Consider the following 20,436-nt stretch of genomic DNA (forward strand, 5'->3'; position numbering starts at 1 on the left):
CAAAAAAATTATTCAATCTAGTACCACTATTAATGGTCTTGATTTCACCTCATTCTATTCTTGCAGTAGGAGTTTGATTAGCAACTATGGAGTGCATTAGTTTTGCTGATGATTTTAAAGCATCCTATGCTTTGACAATACTGCTTCTTATAATGTTATGCCATATGCTATTCTCTGCATTATTGAGATCCTCTTTGGATTGAAGAAACACTAATACCAGTCACATAGTAAAATGTTAATGTAAAAATTCTATTGTTAAATAAATATCTTACAATGGAAAATTACAGGTTGAAAAGAAATCTTCTGAAAACATAGCAGACACATGGCTAGGAATCCAAAGAGGGCTTTGATTGTTTGGTTTTAATAGTAAGACTCATGGAAAGTCTTCGGTCTGCCAGCAGCATTGGCTATATTATGAATGCTCCCATTCTAGTTATGGGAGGGGAGATGTTCTCCATTGCAATATCAGCTAACTAATCTCACTATTTAAACACAGAACTATAAACCACTGAAGCCATTCCACAATAAACATTACTTATTCCATTAAATAAGAAAATTAGTGTCTACTTAGTGACCCTAAATGTCTTGTTTAGAGCAGAAACCTTGACTACAAGGAAACAGTCATACACAGGAAATTACCAACAATATAATAAATGTCATAAATACAGAAATTTTCTTTTGATATTTATAGCAGTCTTTTTTTTTGTATCAAACTGAAATTCCATTACTGTTTTAGTCATTTGAATAAAAGTTAAAGCAGTAAAATGTCTTATTTCTAATACTGACTTTAATACCTTGTATTTAAAAATTGTAAATAAATAATTTAAAAAAACCCAGGAAAATCAAAGCATATGGTCACTATTACCATGTGCTTAAGTAGCTTGCTAATACAAGTGCTGACAGAGTCCAATTCCTGAAGCTAATGGAAAAGTGCTTGACAATGCAATGCAAGCCCTCAAGGCAATGCAGAAGTCCAGCCAGCCAGAATAAAACATAAAAACAAGTGTTTAATATCTGGACTCAGCAAAGTGCTGCCACAGACTTGAATATTTTTCTTTTCAGCAAAGTACGTGTGGCACAGAAAAGGCTACATATTGCACTGAATCTGAGTATCCATCCTGCAGAGAGACCTGGGGAACCTGTTCCAGTGCCCAATCACCTCCTAGGTGAAGAACCTTTTCCTGGTATCCAAACTAAATCTCCCCTGACTCAGCTTCATGCCTTAATGTTGATGGTCACTCACTCCTGCGTGTTACTGTTGTGCAACAGAAAATGCTATTAATCTTCTTTTCATTGAGTCTTGCCTCACCACACACAGCTAAGCTTGCTGACATAAAGATACACTTCAAATGTTCAATTCCCTGCAAATTCCCTCCCATATATCCCTCTTAGTACAAACGTCAAGACAACAGAGGCACCTCCCAACGAAGAATCAGACCACAGTGCTCTGCCGGCTATCCTGTGGTGATGTTCACTGACGATATTCACCAGGGAATCACAGCAATGTGAGCTCAGTAATAGTGCCTTGAACCAAAACTTCCTTTCTTCCATGAAGAGGAAGCTGGCCTCAACAGTAGGTCAGACTGGGCCAGTAACTCATTGTTTCTGTCTTGATGACTCTCTGAGCTAGATGTGTGATCTGCCTCTGCAATTTTTCTCTAAAAACTTAGCAGGAAAAACTACTTATTTTGACAATTTTTCTGTTATTCGTACATTTTAACACAAAAGAAATATTGCATTATAAATATATGAATTACTTTAATTAGTGTAGTCTCATCCTAGTATCTCATATTTCTTTCTTAGAAAGGAGGGATTCCCATTTACACAGAATATGTAGGATTTCACACTTATGTGAAATACAGCCTGGGCATCATAAAAAAATTTGCACTTGAAAATTGCAGGATCTACAGTCTGTCATGAGAAAGAAATACCCAGGTCAATAAATACTCTTTAGTCAAGTCAAATTTGTAGAGATAAAATTTAAAAAACAAACTGGAAACTCTCTCATAATTTTTACCATTAAAAATGAAAACTTCAGAAAAGAGGACAACTTCAGTAATATGTCCCTAAAGCCATGCCAGTTCACATTAAGAATGAAAACGAGTAACTTTTGGATGGGCACCACTGCACTTGGCCTTTGACAGCTGATTAAAAAAAACCCCATATTGAAGCATGGATTGTGGTAATCTGTGGTCCAAATAATAAGTTACAGCTGTAGCCATCTATAAATCTGCAAGGCCTTAGCTATGCAGGCTTTGAAGCAGGTATAATATGGAAGATAATTAGCAAATGAGAACTTAGTCCAAGACTCTTTAGAAAAAGTACAACTGAAAAGGTTGATCTGATTCATATGTGAATACATATGCAGCAGAATTCATCATTTCTGCCATGGTCGCAGTTATGTAATTGACTGTGTGATGCTTTAGGCCTGAGAAACCTGAAACAGCCCTTCCACTGCAATGCATTGAAATGCTGCACATGGCAGAATTTAACAACAAAAGCAGGAAACATCCCTTTGAAAATGCTGTTTAAGGACCAGATTTTCAAAGTGATGCAGGCTAATACTGCTACACTGCTGTTTTTTGTGTAGCTGTGGAGACTTGTGGTCACTAATATCTAGCTCTTTATATACTGGTAGCATCTACTTCTGAGCAAGAGACCCAGATCAGAGCACATTAACACCTGATGGCATACAGCTAGGCATGCACAAGGTATGCAAGTAATAAGATTATTTTTTTTTAATCTGCTTGGCAGTGCCACAGCACACATAGTACACAAGATGAATCTACTGTGTCTTCTAGTATGGCACCCTGAAGGCCCTCAAAATACTAGAACGAGGAACCACCATGATTCCAAGTACCTGACAACATCTCCTTTGCTAGACAAGGATCTGGGGTGACAGCACCTTGCACAATTGAAATAACATTTATCTTTATACAGAATACCACTAACGAGAGCTATAAACCCCAGGAATATCCAATTTTACCTAGTGTACCCAAATAGATCCCTCTTATGCTAGGCTCCAGGACTGCATATTTCACTGCAATTCTATATAGCTCAATCCTTTCTTCATAAAACATGAATTTGCCCTTATACCAGTTTGTATAAGAAATATGGTATCAAACATATGCAAGGTACAAAAAAATCTGTTATACTCCACATATTTTCAGGATCTTCTCCTTGGTTTAGAACATGCGTGTGGCATAGTGAATATCTCACACAAAACCAGTCTGAAACTACTTGTGAATTTGTTCCCATTTTCCATGTGATTTACTTTTATTGATGAATAACCTTCAGTGTTCTATTGTTACCTCCACTAGCTCTGTTTGCAATATCTATAGTAATAATTAAAAGATTTTACATTTTGCTTTTTCCATGAGTAAAGTATCGTGACTACATCCTGTGCACTATCTCAAATTCAATATACAGATTTTAATTACTTTGTAATTAACATGAAATGAGTGGGTTTCTTTATTTCAATACAGACCTCAGCCTCATCATATGCATGAAAAGCCTCGGTGTATTGTTTTCCTTGACTGTGATGACATAAACTTTGCTCAGCTGGCTCTGCAGTGCAGTGAATCAGTGTGCTGACAAGGATGGATGCAGCCCTAGTCTAAAGAGAGGGTGGGGGAAGGACTGAACAACTGTACTTCACAAGTCACATCATATACGTTTATGATATAATAGGCAACACTTTAGGGAAGCCTGAGAAGAGGTCAGAAGACCTTTCAGACCCTCTCTACTTCATTACCCCTCATCACTATAAATTGTATAAAATTAACTCCAATGTACTATGTGGGAGGATGGAAAACCAGTGGGAGAAAATCTATTTCCAGTCCAGAGAGTGACCTCTGGCTACATCACCTTGAGAGATCTTCTGCAGACCAATGGGGCTATTTGTCTTAAATGAGATGACAAACCTCAAGTCACCTGGCTCCAAACTAATGACACCGAGCATTTTATGCAAGGGAACAGCATAATAATCAGCATGAAACGAAAATCTGAAAAGAGAGTCACAGAATAGTTAAGGTTGGAAGGACACCTTTGGAGATTGTTTAGTCCAACCCTTCTGCTTACTGCATGGTTGACAAGAGCAGGTTGCTCAGAGCCATATCCAGTTGGGTTTTCAATATTCCCAGACACTGAGGCTGCACAACACCTCTGAGCTACCTGTCCCAGTGTTCAATAATTTTTGCAGAAAAAAGGTTTTTCTCATGTTTATGTGGGATTTGCCTCATTTCAGTTTGTGCTCATTGCCTCTCATCCTCTCACTGAGAGGAACCTGGCTTTTTCTTCTCTACTTTCAGCAGGTATTTATGCAGATTGGTAAGATCCCCCTTGAGCTTTCTCTTCACCAGGAGGAACACTCCCAGCTCTCTTGGACTCTCCATGACAGATATTCTAATCCCTTCATCATCTCTGTTGCCCTTTGCTGGACTTGCTCCAGTAGCTCTGTGTCTCTTGTACTGGGGAGCCCAGCACTTGACTCAGCACTCCAGATGTGTCTCACTCGAGCTACTCAGCTATACTGAGGGGGAAGGATCATGTTCCTCAACCTGCTGGAAACACTATTCCTAATGCAGTCTAGGATGGTGCTAATATTCTTTAGGGAAAGGAGGCATTGCTGGCTCAGGTGCAACTTAGCACCCATAAAGATCCTAGGGTCTTTCCTGCAAAGCTTCTTTCCAGCTGCAAAGGCGCTTTCCAGCTGTGAGCCCCCAGTGTGCAGCGGCACATGGGGTTATTCCTCTGTAGTCGCAGGATTTTGCATTTCCCTTGTTGAACTTAATGAGGTTCCTATTGACCTATTTCTGCATCCTGTAAAATCCCTCTGAATAGCGTCACATCCACCTGCTGTATCAACTATTCCTATCAGATTTCTGTTGTCTGAAAGCCTGACAAGGGTGTGTTCTGTTCCATCATTCTAATCACTAACGAAGATGTCAAACAGTACTGCCATGATATTAACCCTAGGTGTATCCCATAGGTGACTTGCCTCCAGATAGACTTTGTGTCACAGATCACAATAACCTGAGCCTGGCATTCAGCCAGTTTTCAATCTGCCTCACTGTTCAATTTCCTAGGCTGTGCTCCCTCACTTTGCCTACAAGAGTGTTTCAGAGGATGGTGCTAAAGTCCTTAGTACAGACAACTTAGAGACCATCTGCTATTCTCCCCTCATCCATCAAGTTGGTCAACTAATGAAAAAAGGCTATTGCCTTTGTAAATTCATGCTGACTATTCACAATCATCCTCTTGTTCTGTGTGTTTGAAAATGGTTTCCAGGATTATTTGCACCATCGCCTAACCAGAGATTGAGTTGAGGTTGACTGGGCTATAGTTTCCCAGATTCCTTGTTCTTCTTGAAATAGTAGTGATGATAGTCTTTCTTCCAGCCTTCAAGAACATTCCCTAATTGCCATGATGTTCCAAAGATTATTCAGTGGCCTTGCAATGACATGAGGTAACACCAGCTTACTTAGTACTCATGGGTACATTTTGTCAAAAACTTGTACATTTCCAGCTTGTTTAAATGTTCCCTGATCTGACCATTCTCTGCTGAGTCCTTGCTTCACTTTCCCTCTGGATTGTGAAAAACCCTAACTAAAAACACTACAGAAACCCCCTGGATTGCTTGTACCTTACTGTATTGTTCAAACAGCAGATACCAGGATGATTTAAGTTCCCCATCAAAACCAGAGTCTGTGATTGAAAGAAGGCTTCATTTAATTCTTCTTCCTGATTAGGAAGTCTATAGGAGACACCCACAATACCATGACATTGTTTGGGCTTCTAATCCTAACCCATAAACTCTCAGCTGGTTCATCACCCATCTCTCAGCAGAGCTCCCTGCACACTCTGCTATCTCTCAGACAAAGAGCTACATCCCTTCCTTTCCATTCAGGCCTGTGCTTCCACAGATTGCAGCGCTCCAGTCATGTGCACTATCCCACCACACCTATGTGATCATGATGAGATCACAACCCTGCAAGCTGCACAACAAACCTCTAAGTCCTTTTGTTTGTTCCCCACGCATTAAAACACAAGCCATTTGGAGAGTCACCCACTTGTGCTGATCTCCCAGAAAAGGTATGAGAGCTTCCCTCAAATGCTCTCCTCTCAATCACACCCTTATACATGTGCATACACTTTGGGTGGCTCCTTCCTGTCCTGTTTTGTTGTCTATGATGTCCTGCCTGTTTCCATCACTCTGCACCCTTTGCTTATCAAATCGTCAACTACTTCCCCACTTGATCATGTATCATCATTTCTCTCTTCCATCGTTAGTGCTAAGTGTTAGTGTACTGAAAAAGCAACAGCTACATGCAAGTTGCACACGCTGTTCTGGAAATCAGGGAAGAAAAGGTTTCCCACATAGAGTCTGACAGTATGAATCAAAAAAATTCTTTTCCTTCAATTACATACCAAGAACAGAAATCCCAGGAAGCATATATGAGTTTGTGATACAAACCATTCAGTGGCATAAGTGCAATAAATTAGGACTGGTTTAAGTCCACTTTTACAACCCATTACATTATCCTCTTTCCTTGATAAGCTCATTTAAAATATTTTAATTAAACTTTAGCATTCAATTAAGCAAATCATGTAAAATCAGATTAAAATCTGGCACAGACATAATGGTGCTATAGCACACATTTATTAAGATACTAAATATAATTCTTAATAAAGATGTGGTTTTCAAATTTCAAATGAGGAATACCAGTAATATTCTTAATGCAGGGAGAAATTAGCCTTAAAAATAGTTATCTAGTCTTGGCGATGATGGGATTATACTAACTATCAACATTAAGTAAAACACTGCTGTCTTAAACTGGCACATTTCACATTCAGAAATTTGGCACCACAACTCTCAATATGAATAACTAGCTAGTGTTTTTAGCTCATGTAAAAATGTTAAAAGAGCACAGTTTCACCCAGGTTACTAATCTGAACCCAGACTACTATCCAGTCACTTTTCTCCATTTAATTTTATTAATTCAGCTTGCTGGTCAATAGCCCTAGGATTAATTTTTCTCTGTTCAATGGAGAAAGAGATACAGACACCCTTTCCAAAGCTGATGCAGACCAGGAATCTTGCTCCCACTCAACCATCCCATCCCATCCCATCCTTTCCTATCCTGCTTGATACATGCTAACATCAGGTTCTTTGAACGCAAAACTAAAATTTGAACTTCAAACTACTAATCAAGTTTGAACTTCAAATTTCTAATTCCTTGACCTTAAAGAAGTAATAGTAATTGAGAGAAAGAATACATTTAACTCAATTTTAGATGTCAGAAAATAAAGCAACCAATCTAAACCAGCCATCTAGGGTTCCTTCAACAATTCATGCTAGAAAAGGACCTGTCTTTGACATTCATCTGAAGATGAGATGAATAACAACATAATAGGTGTTTTCTTCTTTTTAATGATGGTTTAGGCAAGTCAGACAAATAATTAAACAAAAACCTATTTTTTATGTGAATCCCACATAGTCTTTAAGGCTGAAGTTAAACAGAATGAATCTCAAGCCGCAAAAAATTGTTCCTAATACAATTAATCCCCTCCCCAAATTAACTCTTCGTTCTCTTGTAATAAGCAAGTAGCAGAAAGAATTGACTGAGGACTATGTGATAGAGGCTACCAGTACAGACATGGGACTGTAAGAAGCTGACTTTGGCTAAGATCATGAGCAAAATGCCCTCTTTTTTCTTCAACATCCAACTTCCTTCCATTCTGATCTGTCTTGATATCTTATTCCCATGATAAAACATTTTTGCAGGTCTCTAAAGACTTTGACCTTTTTATAGTTATGATAGGAAAACATCAGAAAATGTGTGGACAACTCAAATGGAAAATTTTGAACATGACGTTAATCAGATGGATACAATGTTTTCCAAAATAACATCAAAATTATTTTAAATTTCACTCCACCGCACTTAATGGTTGAAATAGGCTAATTGCAAAGATAGTACATTAGGCATGTCCCACTTATTTTAACAGGTCTTTCAGGGGAGCAGAACCACAGATGGCTTAGAAGAAAGCTATTGCTAGTTATGCTTAATTTATGAATCTGTCAATTTTCTTCTATTTCTACTGAAGGAATGGCACTGTATGTTATTACTATACATTTTGTTTGCTATAGAAGTAATGCCTGAATTTAGAGAAGACTAAAGCAAGCAAGAAGAAAGCGCCTAGTTTCTAAAGTATGGATTCTGTGGACAGCATCAGAAAGGGAAGACATTTGAATTCCAATTACAGTTCACTTTACTGGTCTAGAGTGAAGCTGAACTGGAGTTACCATTGCAGACACTTCGTTTTGTACACTAGGTCAGCTAATCCTGTACCCAAGGTGCTCTGCTACTCATAAGAATGGAAGAGTTTGAGGATTTGACCCTAGGTTTCACCCCTTCCAGGCTCACATGAGGTTACTGGTTCTCCTGGTTCTGATATTCTGGAATCCTGAACTCAAGGAAAATTTCTGATAAATCTGTTAGACATATTTATAGGAAAAAAAACTGATTTTGTTGAATGTGTCAAAGATATTGTGAGAGGTTTAGCTGAGAAAATTCAATATCAAGAAAATATAGGTATTTTGGTATGAATAAACCTTTTTTTAAGAGATAAACATTGAAAAGCTAGGACACAATGAAGTCAGCATTTAAAGACATGAATTGAAATGACTTTAAATACATTTACAGTTCCACTGCAGCATTCTGCTGGACTGTGGATTACTGCAGAGGTCAGGTTATACCTTCACCAATCTGAAACATGACTTTGAACATTCCTTAAAAAGAAAATGAGATGGACCTAGCTCAAATGTAGAGGCCAGTTTCTGAGTTTCCCTAGCATCCCTTCCCATTGCATAAACAGATCAAAAAGTCTGCAGTTGAGCTTCTCAGATATTTAGTCTATCTAGGAGTGTTCTGAGGTGCTAAATGATGCCTTTCAGACTTTTATCAGACTGATTTTCCCATAAGGATGATTTCTTTTAGTTCCTAATCCTTCTTGTGTCTTATAACACTTCAAGTCAAATTTTTGCGAGTTTAGAAATTGGCAGATGTAATCAAAGACTACCAAGCCAATCTTTCAGCTGTTATAGCTGCTGGGAGTTTTGTCATCAAGTTAAATGAAAACAAAAAGTAATCTGTGCATCTAAAAAATGACTAAACACAGAATAGATTAGTATCAAGGATGGAAGATATATTTGATTATTGATAATGCAAATGAATTAATCGACTTTTGAACAAGAGATATCAAAATTACTATATGAATAATTGTTTCAAATATTGGAATTTATCATATACATGAAAATAGCAAAATAAAAGCAGGTAGGTAGGGAAAAATAAATAGATTGAGAGAAAGAGAAACCAAGCTTTTATGAGAAAAAATTATTTAAATTAAAAAATCTAGTAATATTTCTCCTGTAATAGCTTACTGACATATTGATTACACTGATTCTTGGGCAACAATGAGATGATAGCCTGTGGTCAAGTTCAACTTGCCATAAATACTTGCATTAATCTGTTATCTCCTGATGGGAAGTTTGCTTTCAGTTTTAGATGGACAACTGCAAAAATATTGTCATTTTAGGCCAGAAATAGAAGACAGTTAATATGTGCATAACATTTCTCATAAATTCTTATGTTGTGGTTATCTGGTTTCAAGGATTTATGGTTATATTTTGGCACTAAATGAAAGAGGGAGTGTGATATAATTGAAGCTGCATGGAGAACTCACCTGATCCTGCCCCGAGGGCGCTCAGATTGCTCTGACATAAAACTTGTGCTGCTGAGGCGTGAGGCACTGCTGGTTCTGGAAATGGCTGACACATCACTGACATCACTATCTGATGATTTGGCAGAGACGTTATCACAACTTCTGTACTGATCTGTTTGTATATTATACTAGAGATCAAGAAAAGAAAGGGTGAGGAGTCTCATCAAAACATAACACATTTATTGAGACAACAAATGACCTAAGTATGACAATTCTCTCTAAGTGCTTTTAGATCTAAGAAAATTGTATGAAATTCAATGAATTGCCTGCATTAAATAATGCCTTTATGTCTAGTGTAGAAATCAAACATTATTTATGGACTAAAGAAGATACTTGGAATAAAATACAGTATTGGAAATTAAATAAGCTGCTGGTTCATCAATACACTGGAACTACAATAATGAAATATTTATGCAGTGGACAGACATCTCAAGCACATGCATACCATCTATTTGACTACAGACTCTTTTTTAAATTTTTAAAATATTAAAAATATATGCTATGAAATACCTGTACAGAGTTTGTTTGGAACAGAATTGCATATAAGCCTGAACGAAATGTAATGCTACATGAAGCTGATATTGGGAACTGATTTCAGTTCCTAAGTTCTATGAAAAAATTTGAAAAAGTACATTTTCTGTCTCAAAATATCTCTTTGCATTGTGATACTAGAGGACTAGTTAGGTAGAAAGGTAAGTCAGCAAGTATTTGTTTTCAGGCAGATCAGTTCCCTGATCTAGTTGCTTTTACATCCACACATGTTAGAACTAGCAGAAGACTCAGCAGGAGGAATATGTGGACGGAAGTTATTTTACCTTTGCTAACAGTTGAAGCTTGATTAGTTAAAATCAACTGTGACACCACACTGCCTATTAGATAATGCTCTTATTGCTGATAACATCAGTTAGACAGATATAAAAGGAGGCTTAAATCCTAGCAATGCCACACTTACCTAAATTTTCACTCACATATACATGTGGATCAAATAATTGTCAGGTTCACAGAACAAAAACCCACTATCATTAGAGAGCAAGGTACTCTTGGCTGGAAAGCAACTTAATCAATGGCCTACTTCCCAGGGTATGTTATGGGAAAACTATTAACATGTAGGAGAACTAGGCAGTTTTTGACATGACACTCTAGGGAGTTCATTTTCCAGATCTGTGCTCTGTAAAATCGCAAGACATAAAAGTTTATTTATGAATCATACACAAATCTGTGACAGTCTGTGAATATCCAAATTCCGACTAGGCACTGGGTTACAGGCTGAGTCAGTCAGGAAATGCCATGGCTTAACTTTAAAACTCTGGCAAACATAAGCTTGAGTTTGTACAGATGAATGTACCAGGTCTCCTGTCCTCAAACCAGGTTTATCTTCTCCTGCTCCAGTGCCTTTCAGCAACTATTTTTGAGGTCTCCACAGCACACTTGGAAACCTCTTGGTAAAATATTGAAGATAAAATGAGGAAGTTAGTAGGAGTAGAGAAAGGGAAGGAATAAAGATGATTTCAAGCACCAACTGTAAATATAGAAATCTGCAGAAGAAATAGAGATTATACAAATTAACTATCTCGGTGTGTTTTGCAGGTGTGTATTAGCACACTCTTTAGTAAAAACTTTTAGCAGTACCCCATGAGGGCCTTGCACTGGCTAATTGAATAAAAACAACTGCAGGAGATAAAGTTCTGGTTTACTAAAGGTAAATTTTCAGCTTCAAATACTAAATGAAACTGCAGATGATTTCAGAATAGCTTGGAGCATGATAACTTTGAGCTCAAATAACTTGTCTAACAGGCATTGACATGGAAACAGATGCAGCAGAACTCTGATTTAATAAAGTGGGTAACAGAGGACTCAAGAACTTCTATATTCAAAAATATTTTCAACTACAGCAAGAATTTATCAGGAGGTTCTCTTTCCAAGTGACTTGATGTGATTTATCTGAGTATAAATGACCAATGGGATTAAGGTGAGACTATGCCGACATGTTTATTCAGATCAGCTTTTGGAAGCAGCTTGTAGAGTCTGTTAAACAATTTTGTTGCTTGTTGTCTTTCAGATTGCAAAATAACCTCTCCAAAATGGACACAAAGTATACTAATTCTTACCAGGTCTATCTCATAATAAGTTGTCATCTTTTTCTTATAAAGTCCAAGAGAAAATTCAAAGCAAGAATAAAAGCTATGAAAACTTTTTACTTAAGCTAAACATAAACCTTCAGAGGCTGGAAATCTGAATGGTTAACTGTTTCCAGTTTAAGTTAAACTGCCCCACTCCTGAGACAGCTTTGATGTTTTATGAAGAATACCTAAAAAATTCCTAAAGAATCCTTCAAGTTACTCCAAAAATGAGACATCTAAAAATATGAAAAATATCTGAACAAATAGAAAGATCTGGCTTTCCATTGAGCTAAACAGAATTGCAATCCGCAAAAGAAATCATCATCCCATTAAGTAATAAAATATATGTTGACTTCAGTGAAATAGGTATTTTACCCATCCTCTACATTTAAATTATATCTAGAAATTGTTCCTCTGTAGGTCAGGTTTTAAAAACTGGGTTTTTTAAAATATAACCAAGCAATCTCTCTCAAACGCATGGGGTTTATGCATGGTAAGAGACTGTCTCAGAAATACTTCAATGTTTTATTTGTATTTGCTGAAGACAAAGTGACTTCTCCCCTCTACCTTTGAAATGCTCAGTTGCTTTTCTTCCTCACCAAAAAGTTCATATTCTCTTTGTGCCTCTGAGTTTGAGAGTGCATACAGTGAATCTGCAATGGTAGAAGACTCATGTGGTAGCTGAGCAACCATGACGTGCTGCTGGAGAAGGCTGACTCTCCCATCGAGGGAACCATCAAGTCCAGATGCAGCAACTTCCTCTGTCCTGCCAGAAGCCTGTCTTCTTTCTGAGTACTGAGGGAGGTGCAGGCTGTTGGCCTTTGTCCCAAACCACACCTGAATCTGGCTGTTTGTTTAGTACTCAACTTATGATTCAACAGCAAAATAACAAAGTTGAACTCAGTGGACTATGTCAGGACTTAGTCAGGAAGAAGACTCTGTTTCACTTGTGCTGAATTTGCTCCACCTTTCATGGGCTGGGAAAGATGGGGAGGAGGGAGAGGGAGAAAGCATCAAGCACGGTCATGCAGCTTAGTGGTTAGGACACTAAGAGGAAAATTAGAGGTCCCAGTTTGTGTGTTAGTTGCTGTTTAGCAATTAAGCCTCATGAATGACTGTTCAGTATCAATATGAAACCATTTACTGTAAGTGAGGGCTATATAGATATCATCGCCCTGTCTGGCTCCCTATAGTCCAGCAGTCTGTAAAAAATGGAATTGTTTTGTAGCTATCAGACTGGCTTAAAAGACAGTTTTTCATGTGTTGGTAAAGAGAGTTTTGTGGTGAGATAGGAGACAAAGAAAAAACTGAATCCATGTCTTCTGCTTGCCTTTGTATTGCAATCATACAGCTAGCGCAGAAAACGGAACATCCCTTCCTAAATGAGATTTTTGTGGCATAACTGAGCTTTTCCTACCCCTTTCTACTGCATATGAGGGCTGTAATTCCCTCAGAAACTGAAAACCTTTCCCTTCACAGAAATAGAGGTTAGGACAAAAAGTGGCGATGATGAAAGTTAATGCAGAGTGCTACAATGTTTACATTTTGCTACTACTTCTTTGGGATTTACCTCTCCCTTCCCATAGCTGCTGCTTCTAATCAATTCACCAACTTCTACAGGGGGCATACACTTTTCCTACTGATTTCCTACCCACCCCTCATACAGTCTGATAATCAGTCATCTCAGCGAACAGATGAATGAAATTAAAGCAATTTTGAAGTTAATACTTTTTCCCTTAAAATATAAAGAGAAGTAAATAGTACTCTTCCACAAAGCAGTGATCTCTTAAATGAGAATATTTTACTGTTGCAATATACCTGAACTTATCATTCAGAAAAAAATATCATGGGCTAAGACCCTCTTATTTGGTATCTGCAGTGAAGTAATGCGTTCAGGTTTCCACCTGGGCTCAAAAGTAATATGATACAGTTCTACTGCAAAGCAGAAAACTACTGCTCTTTGTAGCTCTCTATTTGCAATAAATTCCCCTGACATGTTATATTTAAATACTATATAATTTTTAAGCTTCAAAATAAAATATATGTTCCGTGTAAGCACTTCTCTTTCAACTCTCGATCTTAAAGCTTATGAAATATTTCTGTTCCAAGGTGCATTATTTATCACATTAGGAGAGTTGCTGAAGTTTGCAGTAACTTTGATAGCAATTACTAAAGATTAGGTCTGGGTTTTTAAACATTAATAGCAGCTAGTTTCAAATGCCCAAACTATCTGCACTCTCTGTGTCTGCATTACAAAGACAGTAGTCTATAAACAGCTGAAATTCAGTTCTTCCAATCACTTTACCACCTGTGGAGCTGTTGCTTCTTCTACAGCATCAAAAAGGAGAAAAAGAGGTATGATGAACTGCAGATGTGTTAGCACCAATCGGAAGAACATAGACATAAACCAAAAGAGGGCACTTCACAAATACTTTTACAGCTCCTTAACAACTAACAATGTTTGCAATTTTATTGATTATAAGGCACATTTTGGAAGTAATTTAATAGTCCATTATAATTAAATTATCTTCTATATTAATAAGTATTTATATTTCTACATTTATCTCCCAAAACAATGAAGAATGCAAGACTTCACAGCTTTGAAAATTGAAGGAGTGTGCCCTCCTTTGACTACAAAATAGCCCCAGGTAACTAACCTCTACAAACGTATACCTCATTCTGTGCTTAAAATGAGGGAATTAAATGAGAAAATTAAATGGGTATTAAAATGAGGACATTAACATGAGGAAAGAGAAAACCAGACCAGATACATTAAGGCCTAGATTCAGCCAGAGGTTCATGCAGCTCTTGAGATCACAGCTATCTTTTGAGGCACCTAACTCTAACAAGGAATTTTGTCAGAAAACACTGACTCGTACAAACGACCTTGAGTTTTATTACTGCTCACATAGGGTTCCTCTGAATGCTGCCAGGAATCACAGCCCAGCAGTCAGCAACTTGGTATGTTCAGGACTCACCACTGACTCCAACAGCATCTGTCTTAGGAGCAGCTCACATAATGCTCGAGAGCCCACTAAGCATCAGTGATTCTAAATAACTATTCTCATAATTGTATCCAACTAAACTACTTTGAACACTACTCAGCTTCCTAGAGGGAACAGTAAATATGGGCAAGTCAAACTATGAGGAAACTCCAGTGAAGTCCATGAGTTGAATGAATGGACCCCACTGAATTTTGTGAAATCCAACCAGTACAGGAGTAAATCCACAGAGTGCCAGAAGACATATACAGATGTTGCAGAGCAGATATTTACCTATTCAAAATCCATTAAACACAACTTCCATGGTGCATGCTTGGAAAACTATTGTTTGCTTACTGAGACTAGAAGATTGAGAAACTGAGTGGGAAAAATTACAAAAATGGAAGAAATGCACCAGAAATGGACTGGAAATTGCAAAGCCAGGTTACAATACCTCTGGAAAAAAACCTGCTGGTTTAAATACAACAGAAAATCTAAGGAATTATTTTGTATATGCATAATTAACTATTGCAAATGTCATCCAGTCCATACTGAGGGAAAATTTTTGAGAGGTTTAGAGAATTTTATATGTAAATAAAACAAGCATATTTGCAAATGCTAAAATAGTGGAAGAATCAAATCCATGTGAGTTGATTGCTCTGAAACAGAGAAGGGAATATTTTATCAATATGCAGCTCAGCATAATATCTCTAATGAATATATTTATTTTCTGAAGCAATGGGCAAACTGATACTTGGGAAAGAAAGAAATGTTTCTGTTAAAAAGGGACAAACTCTGCTTTCAATGGCCATTTCTTTACTAGTCAGTTAATATTTTTTTTTCCTATACCACTTAAGTTTTGTGGTTTGTTTTTTTTTTAATTTTATTTAAAGTAACTCTTCTTCTGCAGCTTTCAAAGACTTCTCACAGATTTTGGCAGCAGAAACTAGATATAGTCTTCAGTTCTTAGAAGTCTCAGTCATCAGCATTACTGCACCACCTTACTACCTTTTCATTAGAGTGTCTAACTTCATCTGTTCAGGTTATTTTCTTGACTCTTTCAGCATTTTCTCAGGGTAAAGACAGTAGTATTAGGTTTGCTTTGGTAACATTTTTAAAAGAATGACTATCACGATAGTGATATGAAGCAAATAGCTACATCACTGAATATCATAAAGAGTGTTAGAATGGGCTAATATAATTTCTTCTCAGCACTTGAAATTCATTCTAGTTTGGACCATCCTCTCTAGGACTGAAGCATTATCATGTAGAAAATACATGAAAAGTTAAAGATTTAAACTCCAGGGCAACTAATTCGTTCTCCTTACTACTGTTTTAGCATTAAAAAGAGTACATGCCTGTCAGAACATCAGGTGCTCCAAAAATATTTTTCTTATAACAACTGACAGAGAATTTGCTTCCTCAAAGTTGTCCTCATACCCTTGGAAAAAAATTCTGAATAAAAGAATTTTCAGTGTTCTTTTTATTTAGTACTAATCCCACTTTTAATTTTGATTTAACTTCCACATATACTTAAAAACAAAAGAAGATACTAGAAAACTCAAGATTCTAAAGGATAAGAGAAAACTGTAACATTGAAGGTTGATGTTTTCCAACAGGTATTTAACCATACATTGGATCTACACTAACCAAATAAGAAAAACATACCAGGGAGCAAAAATTATGCTTATGATAAGTATTATAGACTTGAGATTAAAAAATATGTTTCATAATGTAAAATACACAAATTTCAATCAATGTGTAAACCCATACAATCCAAATGAGAAAACTGGCCTTTGACTCTAAACAAATATCTCTGGTCAAATCCTGGTAAAAGTCCTCAGATTACATATTACCTTTCTCTCCAGCAAACTTTATCAACCCCAGTTTTACTGTTTTTTCTAACATGTTTATTGGTTGGGAAGTACTGCACAGACAGCACATCTCACCTTTTTGCCCTGAGTGGACTTCTGAAGGGAACGCCAAGCCATCAAATGAGCTGTTCTAATTATACCAATTCTTGCTTCTGATAAAGGATCTCACTGGAAGTTTCCATCCCAAATATTGAGGTAATTTAATAGCACTCATATCCCACAATTTGGCAATTGAGGACCTAAAGCCTTGTTTCTCTTGTTTCTCTTCCTTTTGAGGAAGTTTTGTGTTCACAATGAGGTGGTGTCAAAACAGAAACATTTGTACTAAAGTTGTCTGCATATTTAACTGCAGTAAGTTTTTGAACCAAACTTTGAAATTTGTTACATATTAAAAGTTAGATGCCCAATTTCCTATTTAACAATTCCAAAATAAATTTCTGATTTTGTTTCAGCTGAGTACCTCACTTATCCATTATTTTAACCTGTGTCTCCAGCAGCATCCAGCTCCTCACAGTTTGATTCCTAAGCGGCAGAGCAGATGTGCAAGACATTTACAGCAATTTGCTTAGAAGCCTATACAGTTTAAATTTACAAGGTCATAGAATAATCATTTTAGCATTATCAAGAAAAAAAATCCTTTATATAACATCATTAACATAATTTTAAGTATACTTCATTATCACAAAAAATCTTTACGCTTTTATTACAAAAGGAGATCAAATTAATCAGTATGTGTTTCAAGAAAGGAAATACTTTATCTATGACATTATTAGGATGCAAAAAATTATAGAAATATGAGAACAGCTGCATGGGATTGGATCTAATTCTGCCTAGCTCTCTACACATCAGATATCAGCAAGGGCCTAGAGTAGGGCCAACATACCATGATACTTTCGTGGCCTACTTTTCCAGCCTCAAGGGATTTGCAGGTCAGGGCCTTCCTAAACTAGAGGTCATATGGCTTTGTTTGACAGCTATTGAAGGATCTTTCTTCCTTGAATTAAGTTTGAAGTGTTTTGTTATCTACAGGTTCCTTTTAGGTGACATCAAGGACTAAGTTTAATGCACATCAGAGGGGGGCAAAAATGATGTTAAAAAGCTATTACTTGAAGACATTTCTGCCAGGCTTTAAAACACAGTGTTCTTGAAGGTTATATAATATTTTAAATAAACAGGTTTATGCCCTCAATTTTCAGGCCAAAGTATCATTCCATTACTACTGACTTTACCTTGGTATATTGCTCACGCTCATGTTCTTGGCTAGAACCAGACCCTGATGTCTGATTATAACGGTGCACTTTCATTTTCATCTGTCTCGTTCGCTCTTCCACTACTAAGCTTGCTGCAAAAACACACAATGAAGATCAATTAAAAATAGTGAAAAATTTTTGGAAAAGAACAAATGGTTTAGCAACAATTTTAGCTTATTTCCATTTTCACGAAACAAAGAAATGTACAAACATGTAGAACAAGCAGGGTGTCAGCACAGAACAAGGGAACACTAATGTCAAGAAATCAACCATTTCCATTGCGAGAGTCTTTACCTGAAAATGGGCAGACATCCCAATTCCTACACATAATCAAGCTGGTGCAACAAATATGAAAAGAGTGAAAGAATTTAGCTGATAGCTGAATTATAAACCTGTTAAATATTCTGGATGCAGGGGACATAAATCCATGATCATCTAACAATGTATTTGCTTAAATGTATAAAATATTACACTGGCATTCCAAGCACTAATCCATTGAACAGGTATTAAAATTTATTTTTAAAGTAATTAACTCCTACTACTATCTTGAAACATAACTGCTTGCCATAGCTACAGACTATTTGAGAGGAATAATATCTTCATTCAACCAGTCATATCAAAAAACCAGTATTTTTGTAGCTTTTTTTTAAACAAAAATCCTTTAAAATCACTACTTTGCTTTCAAAGGTTCACCTTTATTTCAAATAATTTATTTTTTCTTGTGTTTTAAATTTTCCTATAGCAGTGTTTTATTAAAAACAGAAGTCTTATCTTAAGCTTTCAAGAAGCTGGGGGGCTATAAAGAGCATCTTCTTCAATTCGAACAAGTTAATTAATTAACTCAATTAATTAATTAATTGTCAATTAATATTGACTGTGCCTGCCACAGGTAGATGACCTTGCACTAACAGAGAGAGTAGTGCAAAAGCCTCTGGGGGCTTATTTAAGGATTCCTTAAAATAAGTTAACCTTTGTGGTAGTGAATAAATTTCAGAGGGGACTATGTATTCTTAAATTTGGAACACTGTAAATGCAAAGCAATACTGGAACTACAATACCATGAGAACTGGCACTTTTTAACAGTTCTAGAACTAGACCCAAATATTCATCAGTAACTAAATCACAGGAGTACTCACTACGTTCATTGTGGTTTAACAGTTTTTAAGCTGGCATTTGTGGTCACATTTTTATTTGGGAAAACCTCCACAAAATCTTCTGCTTTTGGGTCAATCGCAGATTTATATTACTCTCTCCAAAACAACTACTTTTGAAAGTCAAACAGCCCACCTCAGACCAATGATGGGAGAGAGACAGCAATTTAAAAACTGCATGGAATCAACTTGCAATTACAAAATGCAGAGAATTTTAAAACAGTGGAAAATAAGTACTGTATCACATTTGTTAAAGATCTGTATTTGGAATTAAGAGGTACTGAACTTCTCATATGTGGCTTTTATGCTGTTAGTTAACTGTGGCATTCTTTACACACTTATTTTTTTGTTTGTGCTTTGCAAGCACAAAGGTACAAGGGCAAAAAAAAAAGCAGTCAGCTCAGGATTGGATATTTTAAACTGTGTCACTGCCCAAATAATGATTGTGTGCACATTTACCATCTGTAAATATGGAAATAGCAGAATATCTGTGTGCTGGTTCGTTATGAAAGAATATACAGAGACATCATTGTGAAAAGTATGTTGCTTTCACGTCCTCCTTCCACATTTCTTATTTAAAAATAGGAAAATTAAATACATCAATTTACATTAAAATTCTGCTACAACTGCAAATTTAAGGCATGGAATAAAGTTATCATAATCCTCAATCTCCCACACGCAGAGTTTAATCTATCAAATTCTGCACATGCAGAATGTCACACTGGGCCCAGCAATTTTTCCAGATGACTAATTATGTCAGTAAATGTGTACCTTAATTGCAATGAGTCCAGTTCCACCATCAGATATGCAGGCACAGCTCCAATTACTTCAATGGAAGTTGCATGGAGGTATCTGAAGGCAAAATTGAGCACTTTAGGTGAAATTTTTAAAGATGGCCTCGTATTTTAAGGACAGATATGAAAGGATTAAGATATATCAATTAGGGAGTGGAGTAAAAAATTTGATATCTTAATCCTGTCATACATGCATGAAATAGACTGAGGATATGAAATCAGAGGGAAAAATGAGACCCCTTTAAAAATTTAGCCCTATTTGTGTATGGTGCACAGATCAGAGTTACTCTAAAAAAATCACTCTTTCATTGTGTGAATTTTAGGTGCTTTACCCTGTCAACTGTATGTTATACTAAAGAATGTGTATGATATAATGTTAGTCTGTATTAGTTATGATGCCTGAGAAAGAATATTCTATTATGTGATGAAATGCTGTTTCAGAGATTATTAATGAAGTCAAGATTGGGTAAATCAACTTCAGTT

The 20,436-nt window shown here is 36.6% G+C and overlaps 1 protein-coding gene across 15 annotated transcripts in view; it reads right to left on the minus strand.

Annotated features, from left to right (window-relative positions):
- RIMS1 (regulating synaptic membrane exocytosis 1) overlaps nucleotides 1–20,436 on the minus strand; it is a 197,313-nt gene that overhangs the window by 50,875 nt on the left and 126,002 nt on the right. For 11 of the 15 annotated variants that reach the window (XM_029962695.1, XM_018078203.1, XM_018078216.1 and 8 more), the window contains 2 exons: nucleotides 17,988–18,100; nucleotides 9,745–9,911 (listed from right to left, as the gene is read on the minus strand). The exons of the other annotated variants lie outside the window; for them this stretch is intronic. In XM_029962695.1, the coding sequence (XP_029818555.1) occupies nucleotides 9,745–9,911; nucleotides 17,988–18,100 (280 nt within the window). The remainder of the gene's footprint in view (nucleotides 1–9,744; nucleotides 9,912–17,987; nucleotides 18,101–20,436) is intronic. 15 annotated transcript variants of the gene reach the window in all.

Source organism: Manacus vitellinus, unplaced genomic scaffold, assembly GCF_001715985.3.
Source record: "Manacus vitellinus isolate BGI_N305 unplaced genomic scaffold, ASM171598v3 scaffold_4_pilon, whole genome shotgun sequence".
Classification (NCBI taxonomy): Eukaryota; Metazoa; Chordata; class Aves; order Passeriformes; family Pipridae; genus Manacus; species Manacus vitellinus.